The sequence below is a fragment of the Cervus canadensis genome, chromosome 29 (assembly GCF_019320065.1).
Source record: "Cervus canadensis isolate Bull #8, Minnesota chromosome 29, ASM1932006v1, whole genome shotgun sequence".
NCBI lineage: Eukaryota > Metazoa > Chordata > Mammalia > Artiodactyla > Cervidae > Cervus > Cervus canadensis.
Window position 1 is genome coordinate 40,715,632 of NC_057414.1, and position 17,013 is coordinate 40,732,644.

Sequence of the window (17,013 nt, forward strand, 5' to 3'; positions counted from 1 at the left end):
CTACACCAGCAAGGCTGAGTGATTGGGCTGTGACCTGTGACCTGTAAATCCAAGACTATCTACTATTTTGGCTCTTTGTAGAAAAAGTTTGCTGACCCCTGATCTAGAAAACAGGGAGAAGAGTCCTCAAGGAAACAGAAAAGAATGGCAGTAAAGCCGACTGAGTCAGGTTATCGGGTGAAGAGGAACCAAAGCGGGTGGGTCCCCACTTGGGTCGGGTGGTTCAAAGCTAAAAGGTGTTGCGATTAGAGAGCGGGAGCCCGGGAAGGCGTGGCTCCACGCCTGCCCCGCCTCTCCTGCAAAGCGATTGGTTGCGAAAGGGAACTATAAAGTGGTGCATCATGGGAGTGGTCCGACTACAGCGGTGCACTGTGGTTGGGCTTTAGCGGGACACGAGCTTGAGGAACTGTTGGCGACGCTGAACTACAACGCAGAGGATCTCGGGAGGCCTGCAAGGAGGTCTGTGGGAGGCGGCAGGACTCGGTGAGGACGGCGGCGGCCAGACGGGCGGGGGGAAGGCTCAGACGAGGGCTGGGAGGCGGGCCGGACGGGGTTGCCCCGCCTTCGCCAGCCTTGAAGTGCTCTCCTGCAGAATGGGGTGAGGGGCCGCCGCTGTCCACTGGATGCTGAGCGCCCGTCCTTTCCCCCGCAGCCCACCTATGCCCGGCTACGAGCTTCCCGTGGGCACGTGCCTGGACATGTGTCCGGCTGCCGAGCGCGCCCAGCGCGAAGAGGAGCGCCGTCTGCACCGATTCGAGGTGGCGCCGGGAAGCCACGGGGACCGGCCCCGAGCCGACCCGCAGCGCGCGGTGAAGGAGTACAGCCGGCCGGCCGCCGGGAAGATCCGGCCCCCGCCGAGTCAGCTGCGTCCGCCGTCCGTGCTGCTGGCCACCGTGCGCTACCTGGCCAGCGAGGTGGCCGAGCGCACCGACGCGTCCTGCGCGGAGGTGGCCAGCTTCGTGGCGGACCGGTTGCGCGCTGTGCGGCTGGACTTGGCCCTGCAAAGCGCGAGTGACGTCGAGACGGCGTTGGTGCTGGAAGCGGCTCTGGCCGTGCTGCTGGCCGTGGTGGCGCGGTTCGGACCCAACGCGACGCACGGGCCAGTGGACCCAATGTTGCTGCAAGCCCAGGTCCAGGAGAGCTTCGGTTCTCTGCGCCGCTGCTACGCGCTGGGCGCCGGTCCCCACCCCCGCCAAGCCACCTTCCAGGGCCTCTTTCTGCTGTATAACCTGGGTGAGTCAGGGTCCCCGCGGCAGAGCAGAGGCCGGGACAGTGGAGGCCGAGAAAGGGAGAAGCTTTCAAACCTCACTAGTAGCTCCCTCTCCATCCTAAATGTCTCCTAAATGTGTGTCTTAGCCATTGCACAAGATTCACTGAGCCCCTACATGAACCTTCTGACTCGTCCCTTCCCTTCTCTGGGTCTCTGCTTTCTCATTATGAAAGTGGAGGGGATAGCATTGGAATGGGACAGTTGAACCTAGATAGTGATTTTCAAGCTTTTTCTTTTAAACCTCCATTTCAGTCAGTATTGCAAAACAGCCAAGAACACATGTGCCAACAAATATATCTGAGATAGAAGGTTCAAGGCTAGATTTTTTCCTATGGATGGATGATGCTTTTTAATTAATTCTACTTAATTTAATGAAATGCTGTTGACTTAATGACCCACTAATGGGTCGGTCAGTTCTAAAGGAGATCAACTGAATATTCACCGAAAGGACTGATGCTGACGCTGAAGCTGAAGCTCCAATATTTTGGCCACCTGATGTGAAGAGCCAACTCATTGGAAAAGACCCTGATGCTGGGAAGGACTGAAGGCAGAAGGAGAAGGGGGCAGTAGAGGATGAGATGGTTAGATAGCATCACAGACTCAATGGACATGAATTTGAGCAAACTCTGGGAGATAGTGGAGGACAGAGGAGCCTGGTGTGCTGTAGTCCTCCGGGTCACAAAGAGTCAGACACAACTTAGTGACTGAACAGCAAATGGGTCAGAAGCTTCAGTTTACCCAGGGTCCCAGTGTTGTCATTCTCCTCCAAAGGGGAGAAGCAGAATTTGAAAAAGAAACTGCCTCACCAGGTAGACAGCAGAAGGTGTGGCAGAGCCAACTCCCAAACCTTGGGGCAGCTAGGGCCGTGGAGAAAGGGCTGGGCTTCAAGTCAGAAAACTTGGATTTGATTGGGTCACCTTCTTAAATATATATGAGCTCTAAGACAGTCAGGCAAGTCATTAAATGATCACAGCCTCTTTCCTTCATCTATAAACACTGCCTCACTTTATTATGAGGACCCAGGCTGTTTGATGGGATTCTGGAATCACTGGCAACAAATTCTGATAGTGATCAAGAAGGGGCTAAGGGGTAGGGAGGGTGGGCTTGGCTTGGGATGGGGCGTGGCCATAGCAGGAGCAGGTGGGGGAGGAGTGAGTGGGGGGGGGGTCAGAGAAGGTGGCTGAAGATTCATGAAGGTGGGAGGGGGATGGGGGAAACCTAAGGGGATGGACTTCCCAGGTGGCACCAGTGGTAAAGAACCCGCCTGCCAAAGCAAGAGATGTAAGAGACAGGGGTTCAATTCCTGGGTTGAAAAGATCCCCTGCAGGAGAGCATGGCAACCCACTCCAGTATTCTTGCCTGGAGAGTCCCATGGACAGAGGAGCCTGGCAGGCTACAGTCCATGGGGCTGCCAAGAGTCAGACACCACTGAAAGGGGATGGCACGGAAGGTGGGCCTGCTCCCTTACTCAACATCCTCATGCGGGCTTCTCACCCTTCCAGGCTCGGTAGAGGCCCTTCACGAGGTTCTGCAGCTGCCTGCAGCCCTGCGTTCCTGCCCGGCCCTGCGCGCGGCCCTGGCAGTTGACTCCGCCTTCCGGGAAGGCAATGCCGCCCGCCTCTTCCGCCTGCTCCGGACGCTGCCCTACCTTCAGAGCTGCGCTGTGCAGTGCCATGTGGGCCGTGCCCGCCGGGGAGCCCTGGCCCGCCTTGCTCGTGCCCTCAGCACCTCCAAGGGCCAGACCTTGCCGCTGGGCTTCGTGATCCACCTGCTGGCCCTGGATGGGCCCAAGGAGGCACGGGACCTGTGCCAGGCCCACGGACTACCCTTAGATGGACAGGAGAGAGTGGTGTTCCTGAGGGGTCGTTACACTGAGGAGGGGCTGCCACCTGCCGGGACCTGCCAGGTACTGGTGGGGAACAAACTTGGAGGGCGCACTCTGGAAGACGTGGTCATGGCAGAGGAGGAAGATGAGGCTGTGGACAGACGCACGACCGAGATGTGAAGAGGACTGTGTGGTCTCCCAGAGCCCCAAGACTGGGGCTGAAGCACTCAGGTTTCCTTTTTCATGATTCCCACACGATACAAGGAACAACAGCTTGGCTTGATTTATTTGTGGAGAGCAGGGAGGAGTTGAGATGTGCTGGGGGCGTAGGGGAAGAGGAACCCAAACTGGACCATGCCCTGTCCACCCTGGGCCTTAGTTTCCTTGCTGATCACTGGGGGGTGGCTCTGGTGGTCTCTGAGTTGACATCTAAGGTTGGCATTATGTGTCCCATCTTCACCCATCTGCTACCAAGAGCAGCTGGTGGTTTTGCCATTCCCCTCATCCCTGTCTCCTGTTCACCCTCTGCCAACCAAGATCCAGCAAGAGGGTAATTTTCATCTGGGGCTTGTCACTCCCTTCAAGTGTCCACACTGGTGAGACCCCTCAGAAGTTTGAGAGGGTCCTGTGGTCGTGCCCTTTGCTAGCATGAAGGGAGATGGGGACACACTCAAAGAAAACTGGAGGGGGAGAGGGTAGGATAGAGTGGGGGTGGGAGCTGAAGAATGAGGGTGGGGTCAGAGGTCAGCCACGGGCCTCAGGGTGGCTGCTGCGCCCTCCAGGGCTGCCACCACGATGCTGAGCTGTCTCTGCACCTCAGCCCAGGCTGCAGGTTCATGGCCTGTGTTCTCGGCCTGGGAATAGGCATTCGACAGGCCGGGGAATGTGGCCACAGAGCCGGTGCGGGGTGCCCAGAGCACATGGCTGAAGGGAGAAATGGGGGAGGGTCAAGGTCATGCAGGGGCCAAGAGTGAGCAGAGCTTCAGCCTGCAACAGCTCCTGTATACAGCTAGGGACAAAAGCACCTCTCTTCTGGTAGTGGGAGGAGATGTAGGCTCTAGTCCCAGGGTGACCTTAACTGATTTGCTTCCCCCACTCTTTGAGCCTGGCTCCCCAGCCATCTCAAGGTACTGGGTTGTGCTCTAAAGGCCAGCAAAAGTGACATTCTGCTCCTTCGGGTGGGTACCCACTGCCCAGCCTCATTTCACCACACCTCCCAAGAGCTTTGGACAGGCTCACTTGTAGTAGCGTTCTTCCGGGAAGGCTTGTGAGTTCAGGAAAGTCCGTTCCAAGAGCATCAGCTGGTCATTGATCATCCGCACCTGTAGGGGACTGAGGGTGACAGGACCCTCTGGTCACCCTACAGCCAGTAGCCCAGCTGCCAGCCTGCATCCTGCCCTGGATGCTGCCCTCCCAGACACCTGCTTGCAACCCTTGCTTACTCGGGGGTGCCCTCCCGCAGTGTTGCTATGCGTTGGTTGAATGACGTGGCTGCCCCCTCAAACTTCTCCACTGCGGTCACCAAGGGTCCTGTGGGGGAACAGCCAGCATCTTAGCCCTGGGGGTGCAAGGCTCCCCATGCCTTGATATCGGGGTCTCCGTACCGAAGCTGATGTTATGCTGCTCCAATAGGTCCCGGAGGTTCTCGGCAGCCTGCAGGAAGCTGCGGAGGGTCTCACTGTAGTCACTGACGTTAAGAGGCAGGAAGAGGCTGTCACTGAGCCGGAGAAGCACGCTTCCTGCAGTCCGGGCCACGGCCTGATGGCTGCTGAAACCTGTCAGGGAGGGCGATGAGGCCAAGCTCAGCCTTCAGCCCCGCCTCCTCCCGCCGCAGGAGACCCCTTGCCCCCTTCCTCACCAGGGTCCAAAAACTTGTCCACGTAATCAAAGGTGTCAAAGGCCGTGTGGTAGGTGGGGTAGATCCGGGCTGAGGTCTTGCTCTGAGGAAACAAGACCCACGGGTGACAAGCTTGGGATGAGAAGTGGAAGGAGGAGTTCAATGTAGAGCCATTATCTCAAGTCAGTTGTCACCACACCTGTGAGGCAGGTTCTAGAGTTCCCACTTTACAGAGGAGGAAATGGGCTCAGAGAGGTTAAGTAGCCTTCCTGACATCACACAACTAATAAGTGGCAGAACTGGGTCAGGTGCCAGTTTCCCGTTTCACATGAAGGAGAACGTGAGGCTTTGCAGTCAGACAGGAGGATTCAAATCCCAGCTCCACCACTCAGGAGCGGAGTGGCCATGGAGGGGAGAAAGGATATTTTGGAGCATCAAACAGGGAGACAGGCTGGCACTCTGCAGCCCTTACCTCATTTTACCTTCAAATCACCTGTTTTATACTGTTCTTTATTTTTTTTTTCCTTAATAAATTCTGAGTGAATCTTGCCACAGTACATGGGCTTTATTTTTTTTTAAATTTATTTATTTATTTTTTCAGTGGGTTTTGTCATACATTGACATGAAATATACTGTTCTTTAATCTATTCTGAGACAAACGTTTTTTCACATTTTAAGATCTCTGAAATTAGGATGCTTCTTACAGTCAACGTCACCCTGCAATCAACTGACCGTGTATTTCCCCTCCCCTGAATAATGCATATCACAACAGTGCATCTTATACTCAGTGGTGTCTTAAATTTGATAAAATAACATAGATGAGGATGAACATGCTCAAGAGAGGTAAAGAAACTTGGTTGAGGTAGCACAACTACTGAGTGATGGATTCAGTTCGCACAGGAGCAGCCCGAGGGAGAGGAGGGGGCTAGTGGAGCAAAGTACCCGGCTGGGGACTAAGGGGTGCCTGCTTACCCGGTCATAGGTGTAGGCGATGTCCATGGAGGAGATGCCCAGGAAGTGAATGAAGGGGGCATAGTCGCTGCCAGCGCCCAGAGTCCCCACACTATGGGAAGGAATATGGTTAGGCTGCAGGGCGCTGAGCCTGGGGTCCAGGGGTCCCCATCCCGGCTCTGGGCTCACCTGGGGACCAGGCCGTACACGGAGCTGCTACGGTTGTAATATCGGATCCAATTGCCATAGATGCTGAGACCGCTGGAGCCCGGTGCGGAGATCTGAGTGGAGGGGAATCTAGTCTGCGGCTGGCCCCTCCCCAGGTCCGACAACCAGGCAGGTCCTCCGCGCCACCCACCAGGGTTTCCAGCCCTTGCACAATCCTGCAGGTCCTACAAGGCCCTCCCCGCAGCCTCAGCCCCTCTCCAAAGTATCAGCTCCGCCTACCCCCTGTAGCCCGCGCCCCGACACGCCTCCTCCCGCCCCGCTCCCAGCCCCTCCCCTTTCCACCTGTTTGGCTGCGGAGAAGACGACGCTTTGGACCGGGGGCGTGCCCTGCACCCTCAGGGTGGCATTGGCTGTGAGAAGATACAAGGAAGACTCTACTCGGGCCCCACCCTTTTGGGTCCCCGCTCCCCGAGTCAGCCCCGCAGCCCCTCGTACCAAACACCGAGATGTCCACGTTGATGTAGGCCACGGCACGCTCCTGCAGCTTGCTGAAGAACTCCTGCAGGTGGACGCGACCGCGTCAGCCCCGCGCGGCCCGCCCCGGGAATCCCCTGGAGCGCCCGGCTGCGGGGCTCACTCACCTCCGTGAATTCTGTGGAGCCGATGAGCCCAAACTCCTCTGCCCCCCAGCTCGCAAACACGATTGATCTGCGGGGACGCCAGGTGCCTGGGGAGGGGGATAAAGTGCTGGAGGGCAAGATCCCCCAGATCTCGGGGTGGCTTAGGGGGAAGGTTGGGCATGTGGAGGGGAGGGAGGGCTGGAACCCACAGGGCAGCTGGCGATTGGAGGTAGGTCTTGGCACCTCCCGGGCCAAACCTTCGTTGAGGCTCCGCCCTCTTTTTACCAGGGCCTCTCCTCTGCTGTGACACTCCCAACTTTGCCCCCGCACACACACACCAATCTCCAGTGGGGCGGTCCGTTCTGCCAGAATGCCCTGCCCCTCTCTTCTCTCTGGATGTGATGATTGGAGATCCCCTAACTCTCTTCCTGGCATCTTCTGCAAAACTGGCCCCTACTCCTATTCATTTAGTGATGAAACACTCACATTGTCCTTAGAGCATTATCCATATTGAGCCAGTCCTTACAAGGTCTTGAGAGACAGACTCTCATTGTCTCCGTTGATGAAATGGAGCCACAGAGAGGTTTAATGACTTGCCCAGGGTTACACAGCTGGTAGGCAGCAGAGCCAGAGTTCAAATTCAGGGTCTGGCTCCAGAGTCCAGGGGCTTAACCAACGCCCCACATCGCTCTCATAGCCTCCTGCAAGCTGGCTCCCATCTCCAGTCTCATGCCCTCACTGCTCTTGCCACAGTCCTCAGTCACCTCCTGGAAGCCTGGAAGCCTCCTTGCTTGCCCCTCACCTCCTTCAGACTCCCCTCACCCTCCATGGCACTGTGTGCTCTGGGCTGTACTCCCATCTCTGGCTGCAACTCAGTCCCCTTTGATCATTTCTCATCTTTTTGTTTTAAATCAAAAAAATTTTAAGTATAAAATGATTACATGCTTGCAATGGAAAGTTCCCACACCTTTTTCTGCCCAAAATGCATAAGCTGAATCTAATCCGACAAACCGAAATTGAGGGACAGTCAACAAACTGAATATCAGGATCAGGAAAGAAAGAACAGCTAAGCAACGATTACAGATGACCCATGCAATTACTACATGTGCAACCTGTGCTCCTGGATTGACTCTTGGACCAGAACATTCTGCTCTAAATGTTATCGGAGGGACTTCCCTGGTGGTCCAGTGGTTAAGAATCCATCTTCCAGGGGACACAAGTTCGATCTCTGGCCAGGGAACTAAGATCTCACATGCCTCGCTGTAACTAAGCCCTGTGCTGCACAAGAGAAGCCTGCACGCTGCAACCAGAGAAAGCCCTTGAGGGGCAGTGAAGACCCAGAGCAGCCAAAATATAAACAAATAATTTTTGAAACTTATTGGGACAATTGGAAAATTTTTTAATTTTCTGATTCTGATCATTGTAGTGTGGTTATGAAAGAAAATGTCCCTATTTTTTAGGAAATACACAGCTCTGCCACCTGGTCCAGCCACTCTTTTCCACCTGGATCCCCATGCCCACCTGGAACTGCCACCTCCCTGAGCTTTGGCTTCCGCCTGGAAAGCCCAGTAGATATTTTCCCTAATAGGACGTTTCACAGTTGTCATTACAGCCAGAATTCTGGGGTTCTCTGGGGGACATCCAGTGCCTAGAGCTGGACTGGCACATAGTAGGCCTGGCTGAAGTGTTTGTGGAGTTAACGACTGTCCCCCTGCCTCAACCAAGCTGAGACTCCTTGAGGGCAGAGCCTGGGCACGGGCTTGCTCGCGACCACACCTGATTTCACTTCACTAGAGGGGTGCAGAAGACCCTCAGAAGGTATTGCAAGAGTTCCCTGCACCACACTGGGCTGCTTGAGCGAGGCCAGGGCTAGTGTCATGCATGTCTGCCCCCAGGGTCCTTAGGCTTGGCACAAGTGGGCACAGGCGAATGCGGGAGTGGAGGGGGTGTCAGCGCCCAAAATTCAGGGAGGACTGGCTTTAGGTGCCCTCTTGGGGAGCGAGCCCCTGGACCGGGGCAGGGCGGCCCGCTCACCCTTCTTCAGCAGAGTCCCCAGGACGCGGGAGAGCTCCAGGAGGACGGCAGTACCAGTGCTGGGGTCTACGGCTCCGTGAACCCAGCTGTCCCGGTGGTTTCCATATAGCACGTAGCGATCTGGCAGGAGGAGCAGAGTCAGAAACCTCAGAGGAGCGACGGTGGGCGGGGCAGCCAGGCGGGGCCGAGGGGGCGTGGTCAGCGGCGCCCACGGTTGGGCGGGGTCCTGGGGGCAAGGGGAGCCGTGAGGAGGCGCTCACCTGGCTCCACAGCCCCGCGGATGATCCCCAGGACATTGGAGGAGTTCCGCAGCTCCAGGCGGTTGTGGACACTCACGTTCACCTGGCTGGAGGGGGACAGGAGTCTTGGCACCACCCACTGCCCCCTCCAAAATGCAGGAAAACCTGAGGCCCAGAGTCAGAAAGGAACCTGGCAAAGTCACCTGCTTGGAAATACCAGGAGAGACAGCGAGGCTAGAGCCCAGCTTTTCTGATTCCAATTCTCCTTCGTACTCACTCGGTTACTGGATACTCAGTGTATGTCAGCATCGTACCAGCTCTGGGCAATGGCTGAGACAGACATGGACCCCACCCTCGTGGGATCTCCCACTCCTGGAGCATCCAGACACCAAGGAAGTGAGCAACTGCAGGCAGTGGAGGAGCTTGGGGGGAACACTGACAAGGTGCCTGGTGGTTGGTGGGCTGTTAGGGCAAGCCAGGAATGGCAAAGCCTGGGGAAGAGTGTTCCATCAGTCGGAACAGCAAGTCCAGAGGCCCTGATTTGGGAAGGAGCTTGGTGTGTTCAAGAGAGGGGGTGGCTGGAGAACGGAGGTCCAATGTGAGGTCGGAGGACTCCACAGAGACTTGTGGGGCACACAACTGATTCACAGGCTCCCCAGGACAAGACAGGTATTTTGGAATCAAGGAGGGGTTGGGAGAGAGGAGAAAGGGAAAGGCCAGGCCTCGAAGTGAGCAAAGAGGAAACCCAGGGTCAGGGAAGCATAACCGACTTCCCTGGTGGTCCAGTGGTCAAGAAGCCTCTTTGCAATGCAAGGGAGACGGATTTGATCCCTGGTCCAGGAAGATGCCATGTGCCATGGAGCCGCTGAATCTGTGAGCCACAACTACTGAGCCCACATCTACTAAAGCCCACATGCCTGAAAGCCTGTGCTTGGCAACAAGAGAAGCCACCACAATGAGAAGCTGGCACACCACAACTGGAGAGCAGCCCCTGACTGCCGCAGTGAGAGAAAGCCTACGTGCAGCAGTGAAGACCCAGCACGGCCAAAAATAAACAAATAAATACATAATTAAAAAAAAAAAGAAAGCATAACAAGGGAAGAGAAGGGGAGAGTTGGGGGAGGAGGGGGCTCCATCTTACCTGTCTTCTGGGAAGATACCATTCAACCGGAAGCCTGGCCCCAAATTGTAGTCACAGCCCAGTCCTCCCTGCCAGTCAGCCGGTGCTAACTTTCCTCCAAGGTTACTGGGGAGGAGGGGGAGGCCCTTCAGAGCAAATAGGGACGTGGGGGTTGAAGTCGGGGGGCCACCACCGGAGAGTGGGCAGGAGACCCCAGGGCACAAGCTCACCAGAGAAGGACTCGTGCATCCTCGAAGCCAATGGGTTGAATGGGAATTGGGGGAAATCCAGAGGCATTGTCAGAGTTTAGGCGGAAGGAGGAAGGCGTAGCTGGAAGGTAAGGAGTCAAGGGATCCCCAAAATACTCGAAGTAGGAGCCTCGCTCCACGCCTGAGGGAGGCAGGCACCAGGAGTGTGGGAAGGTCTCGTTCGGCAAGCTCTTCCCATCGTTGATGTCTTTGGGGTCCGTGTACACTAGCACTCCAGCCACCCCGTATTTGGCAGCATTCACAGCCTGCAGGAAGCCAGAGGAAGCTGTGTTTAGGGAAGGGTGGTGAAAAGGGGGCACATCTCACATTGCTCCTCTTCTTCCCTTCATCACTGTGGAAGCCAGGACAGGTCTGTCTTCCTACCAGCAAGATGACTCTTTTGCAACAAGTCATTTGTTGCAGTGCTGCTTGAGACAGCAGAAGATTGCTGAATGTAGGCAATGGCTTCTCAGCGGGGCAATTAAACTGAGGTACCCTACAGTGTATAAAGGAAGGAGTAAGCACTATTCATAGTAGCCAAAAGGTAGAAACAACTCAACCGTCCATCATTGATTTACAGATAAGCAAAACCTAGTATATAGCATGCAAACGTAAATTACTCAGTCTTAAAAAGGAGTGAAGAAAAAAAAAAAAAAAGGAGTGAAGTTCTGATACATCAATGAACCTCAAAACATTCTGCTAAGTGAAGTAAACCAGACACAAAAAGACAAATATTGCATGATTCCTCTTACGTGAGGTACCTGGAATAGGCCAAGAAAGTCAAATAGAGGTTACTCGGGGCTGCAGAGGGAGAATAAGGGTGTTAAAGGGTACAGAGTTTCACTTGGAACCGTGAAAGCAGTCTGGAAATGGGTCGTAGTGATGGCTGCACAACGTTGTGAATGTTCTTAATGCAATCGCAACATACATTTAAAAAACAGCTCACCGGGCTTCCCCAGTGGCTCAGTGGTAAAGAATCTGCCTGCCAAAGCAGGGGACACGGGTTCAGTCCTTGAACCAGGAAGATCCTGCATGCCTCGGAGAAACTAAGCCAGTGTGCCGCATCTGTTGAGCCTGTGCCCTAAAGCCCGGGAGCTGCGATAAGAGAAGCTACTGTAATGAGAAGCCGTGCTCGCTGCAACCAGAGAAAAGCCCTCACAACAGCGAAGACCCATTAAAGAATGGTTAACGTGGTCAAGTTTATGTTATGTATATTTTAAGTCAATGAAAACAAAACAGTACATTAAAAAAAAGAAGATCAAGGACAGAGTTTATGCACCACTTGAGAATGATCTCCAGAATGACTTTTTGTTTGGTTGGTTGGTTTGGGGTCGGTTTTTTTTTTGTTGTTGTTGTTGTTTTTTGCCAGGCTGAGTGGCTTTTGGGATCTTAGTTTCTCGACCAGGGATGGAACTCGGGCCCCCTGCAGTGGAAGCAAGGAGTCCTAACTGCTGGACCATCAGGGAATTTCCTATAAGATATATTAAGATGAAAAGAGCACAGTTCAGAACAGTGGGTATTGTATGCTACTTTTATATTAAAAAAGAGAAAGAAATGAGAATATACCTTCATATGTTCTTCTTCCCAAGGAAACTCTGGATCACATTCCATAAACAAACAAATAAAGCTACCTCTTTGGAGGGTGGCATTATGAGGAAACTTTTTTTCATCCTATACTTTTTTTAAAAAAACTGAGTTTCATTGTCTGTATCATTTTACCACATCTGTTCCCCTTTCCTTTCTTTTTTTTTTTTTTCCCCACCAGCTCTTATCCAGGGTACTTCTTTTATGTATGTATGTATGTATTTTTACTTTTAAAATTGTGATGAGAGGGCTTCCAGTTCAAGATGGTGAAGTAGAAGGATATGCACTCATCTCCTCCCACAAGAGCACCAAAATTACAATTATCTGTTTAACAACCATCAACAGGAAGACGCTGGAACCCATCAAAAAAAAGATACCCTGCTTCCAAAGACAAAGAAGATGCTGTAGTGAGAGGGTAGGAGGGGCACAATCATGACTAAATCAAAGCCCATACCCGCCGTGTGGGTGACCCACAAACTGGAGAACAATATACCAAAGAAGTTCTCCCACTGTTGTGAATGTGAAGGTTCTGAGCCCCACCTCAGGCTTCCCAGCCTGGGGATCTGACAAAGGGGCTGGAAACCCCCAGGGAATCTGACCTTGAAGGTCAGTGGGATTTGATTATAGGAGTTCCACAGGACTGGGCAAAACAGACTCCAGTCTTGGAAGGCACAAACAAAATCTTGTGGGCACCAAGACCCAGAGGAAAGGAGCAGGGACCCCACAGGAGACTGAACCAAAGCTACTTGCTAGTGTTGCAGGGTCTCCTGTGGAGGCGTGGGTCAGCAGGGGCTCACCACAGGGATGGGGGCACTGGCAGTAGCACCCCTGGAAGGCCCCCCTTCATATAAGCTGTCTTGGAGGTTGCCATTAACCCTATCATAGAGCCTATAGGCTCCAGGGCTAGGTCCTCTTAGGCAAAACAACTAACAGGGAGGGAGTGCAACCCCACCCATCAGCAGATAATTGGATTAAAGCTTTACTGAGCACAGCCCTACCCACCAGAGCAAGACTCAGTCCCTCTCATAAGGAAGCTTACACAAAACTCTTAGCCCATCAGAGGGCAGACAAAAGAAGCTAGAAGAACCACAATTGGCTAGAACAAAAACCACATCACAGAAAGTTAATCGGGATGAAAAAACAGAAAGTTACATCCCAGATGAAGGGACAAGATAAAGCTCCAGAAAAACAACTAAATTAAGTGGAGTTAGGTAACTTTTCAGGAAAAGAATTCAGAATAATGATAGTGAAGATGATCCAGGATCTTGGAAAAATAACAGAGAAGGTGCAAGAAATGTTTACTAAAGACCTAGAAGAACTAAAGAACAAAGAAACAGAGATGAATAATACACTAGAAAGAATCAATAGCAGAATAATTGATGCAGAAGAACAGATAAATGACCTGGAGGATAGAATGGTGGAAATCACTACCACAGAATAGAATATAGAAAAGAGAATGAAAAAAAAAAAAGAAGACAGCCTAAGAGACCTCTGGGACAACATTAAATGCACCAACAATTGTATTATAGGGGTCCCAGAAAAAGAAGAAAGAGAGAAAAGACCTGAGAAAATATTTGAAGAAATATAGCTGAAAACTTTCCTAACATGGGAAAGGAAATAGTCAACCAAGTCTAGGAAGCACAGAGTCCCAGGCAGGATAAATCCAAGGAGGAACACACTGAAGCACATAGTAATCAAACTGACAAAAATTAAAGACAAAGATAAAATATTAAAAGCAACAAGGGAGGGACTTCTTGGTGGTTCAGGGGCTAGGACCCCTTGCTCCCAAGGCAGAGGGCCCAGGTTAGATCCACGGTCAGGAAACAAAGATCCCAATTGCCACAGCTAAGAGTTTGCATACCACAACTAAAGATCCCGCATACCACAAGGAAGACTGAAGATCTCATGTGCTGCAACTAAGACCCGGGGGCAGCCAAATAAATAAATATTATGTATTTTTTAAAAAAGCAACAAGGGAAAAATGACAACATACATGGGAACTCCCATCAGGTTATCATCAGCTGATTTCTCAACAGAAACTCTACAAGCCAGAAGGGAATGGCATGATAATTTAAAGTGATGAAAGGGAAAAACCTACAGCCAAGAATACTATACCCAGCAAAACTCTCAGTCAGACTGATGGAGAAATCAAAAGCTTTCCAGACAAGCAACAGTTAAGAGAATTCAGCACCACCACACCAGCTTTACAACAAATGCTAAAGAAACTTCTCTAGGCAGGAGACACAAGAGACTAGAAAAGATCTACAGACTGGAAAAGATCTACAGAAAATAAACCCAAGACAATTAAGAAAATGGTAATAGGATCATACATATCAGTAATAAATGTAAATGGATTAAATGTACTAACCAAGAGACATAAACTGGCTGGGTGGCTGAATACATGTGCATGTATGCACTTCCACTTACTACATCACTCTGCTTGACACCCCAAATTGTATGTAATTATTTTATATTGTTATGTTAACATATTCTCATTATGGCTTGCAATTATAATCTTTTATTTTTGTCTAGCTATCGATTGTGAAAACTGATAAATATGTTTTACTATTGTAGAAAAAACTGTGATGAATACACATAACATAAAATTTAGTATCTAAGTATATAGTTCAGGGACTAGATCCCACATGCCACAACTGAGTTCACATTCTGCAGCTAAAAAGTATCGAGTGCCACAACTAAGACCCAAGGCAGCCAAATAAATAAATACCGGAAAAAAAAAAAAAGGAGTACAGTTCAGTGGCATTAAGCACATTCCTATTATTGTGCTACCATCACCTCCATTTATCTCCAGAACTCTCTTCATTTTGCAAATTTGAAGTTCTTAACCCACTAAACACTAATTCCCTAGTCCCATCTCTTGTTCTATACCTTTTTAAATTTAAAATAAGTAAGTAAATAAACATTTAAAAACCATAGACAGGGCTTCCTTAGTAGTCCAGTGGTTAAGAATCTGCCTTGCAATGCAGGGGACACAGGTTCAAACCCTGGTCTGGAAGATTCCACGTGCAGGAGGGCAAGTAAGCCCTCGAGCCACGACTGTGGAGCCTGTGCTTCAAAACCACTGAGGCTTGAGTGCCCTGGGGCTGGTGCTAGACAACAGGAGAAGCCACATGCACCGCAATGAAGAATAGCCTCCCACCCTGCTGCCGCAATTAGAGAAGGCCCGCATCAAGCAACCATGACCCAGTGCAGCTAAAAATAAAATAAATAAATAAAATAACAATAAATAGCAATAGGCATGGAATCCTCCATCAAAATTCTGTATGGAAAAGAAGCAAATTGGTGGGTGGGAGGGGACAACAGGAGGGATTTAAGTCAGATATTCAGGAGAACAACTTCACAGGAGGACTTAGACTTCCAGAATATGAAAGCTGAAAATTTTGCCCAATTCCTTTATTTCCCAGGGCTCAGGGATGTTGGGGGAGGCACCCATGGTTACATAGCACATAAGTATTCTTTGGGCCTACCCATGGACTAGAACCTGGGTGGGTGGAGGCCCATAGCAGCCATCGTGGGTGGAAGGAGGAATCACCCCCTTCTTCTGCCCCAAGCCCAGGACTTGGTGCCCCACTCAGCACTGCTCATCCCCTTCCCCTCACTCCTCCTGTCCATTGCCGGCCCCTCTCCCTACCCAGCCCCTTGCACTGGGGGCTGCTGCTTACCTTAGCCCCGCGCCCTACACCCCCATATCGGGTCAAGACGATGCTGTCTTGGAGTTTGACTGCCTCTTTCTGTAGTTCCTTGAAGTCTTGTTCCGAGCCCTGGTTGGCGTAGACGAGGGGGCCCTATTCCCAAGAGAAGGTGACTTAGAGCCAGGCCCAGGAAAGAGAGGGAAAGGCTGAATGGCAGGATGAAGGATTTAGATCCCGTCCCCCGACCTCACCCAGAGCTTCTCAGCTCCCCAAGACCAAGTCACACCTGGTTTTCTCTGCGCTCTGTGTCCAGGTACCCTGTAACAGGCCAGGCCTGGAGCAGGGCCCGTTAGTGTTTGTTGAATGACTAAGTGATGGGCAAAAGCAGTAGTAATGCAGTGTGGAAGCGAGTAAATTCTGGGTGGGGGCTGAGCCCCAGTTGAGGCACTTTGCTTCAACAGCCCGTGGGGTCAGGATGGGAGCAGCTGAACTGGGAACAAGGGGGAGTTGGGCCATGGCAGTGGGGAGGGGGTATCCCAGGCCCACCTGTGGGGTTCCGGGAGGAGCATACGCGGCATAGGGCGGCACCACATTGGGGCCCCCCTGCTCCCCGGTCACGTTCTCCTCACTCTGTCGGCAGGAGAAGAGGACAGCCCCAGTGGAGTTCACTGTCGAGAGAGGGCGGTGTTGGGGCGAGAACCGGCAGCTCGCCCAGCCCCCAGGCATCCCGGAGCCAGAGCGGGAACTCACCCACATCCACACGGTTGGGCTGCTCCCCGCTGGGGAAGGACAGCAGCACCTCGTACTCAGTGGTCCTGGCTGAGTCCAGGCCGGACTCCGGGTCCTGCCAGCGCTGCAGCAGCAGCTGCACCAGAGCCTCATCCCGGGGGCTGGTGGCCAGATGCGGCTCCTTGGAGAGTTCTCTGCAGGGTGGGCGGGAGAGGGGTGGGTCCAGGGTCAGGGAGAGGCCTCTGGCACACGGGAGAGGCGCAAAGGCAGGCCTCTCACCTAAGGTTCTCCCGGATCCTGTTGGCATCTAGCTGTTCCATGACGGTCTCGAGGATCTTCAGGTCCAGGTCCTGGGAGGCTGAGGCACTGGGGGCTGGCGAGTCAGCCCCCTTGGGGATGGCAAAGTGACCCACAATGATCCCCAGCCCCAAGAGGGCAGCAGCCCCCACCACCCCTCCCAGTACCTTCACCCACTGCATCCTGTGGAATCTTGGCCAGCTCGGTGGCCACCTTATAGATGGGGCCTCAGGTCCGGTTAACCATTATCTAATGTGCGGCCCTGCCCTTTGGTCACTAGCTGGCAGAGAAAGGACGGGACGTCCCAAGGAAGCTCCTTACATCCACCTCGATTTCTGCAACATTCACTTGGAAGAGACTCCCGAGGGGCAGCAGATCCACACGTGGACACTGAGGCTTGGAGATGGGCAAGGTCTCACCCACTGTCTGCCAGTAAAA

At 52.6% G+C, this 17,013-nt stretch overlaps 2 protein-coding genes across 4 annotated transcripts; one reads left to right on the forward strand and one right to left on the reverse strand.

Annotated features, from left to right (window-relative positions):
- Positions 1 to 323: 323 nt before the first annotated feature.
- SAC3D1 (SAC3 domain containing 1) lies at positions 324 to 3,466 on the forward strand. 3 transcript variants are annotated; one of them, XM_043452412.1, is made up of 3 exons: positions 324 to 483; positions 653 to 1,233; positions 2,773 to 3,466. In XM_043452412.1, exons 2-3 carry the CDS (start codon positions 660 to 662, stop codon positions 3,273 to 3,275), a joined length of 1,077 nt encoding a protein of 358 aa, XP_043308347.1. In that variant the 5' UTR covers positions 324 to 483; positions 653 to 659; the 3' UTR covers positions 3,276 to 3,466. The 3 variants fall into 3 exon arrangements, with proteins under 3 accessions (XP_043308347.1, XP_043308348.1, XP_043308346.1); XM_043452413.1 differs by having other exon boundaries at positions 356 to 459; XM_043452411.1 differs by lacking the exon at positions 324 to 483 and having other exon boundaries at positions 490 to 1,233.
- Positions 3,356 to 16,775, reverse strand: NAALADL1 (N-acetylated alpha-linked acidic dipeptidase like 1). Its single transcript, XM_043452409.1, has 18 exons — positions 16,558 to 16,775; positions 16,300 to 16,472; positions 16,096 to 16,217; positions 15,580 to 15,702; positions 10,295 to 10,578; positions 10,086 to 10,190; positions 8,966 to 9,051; positions 8,706 to 8,825; positions 6,693 to 6,778; positions 6,547 to 6,610; positions 6,394 to 6,461; positions 6,073 to 6,164; positions 5,905 to 5,995; positions 4,954 to 5,035; positions 4,700 to 4,870; positions 4,538 to 4,625; positions 4,335 to 4,427; positions 3,356 to 4,019 (listed from the first exon to the last, which is right to left on the reverse strand). Exons 1-18 carry the CDS (start codon positions 16,755 to 16,757, stop codon positions 3,833 to 3,835), a joined length of 2,235 nt encoding a protein of 744 aa, XP_043308344.1. The 5' UTR covers positions 16,758 to 16,775; the 3' UTR covers positions 3,356 to 3,832.
- Positions 16,776 to 17,013: the final 238 nt, after the last annotated feature.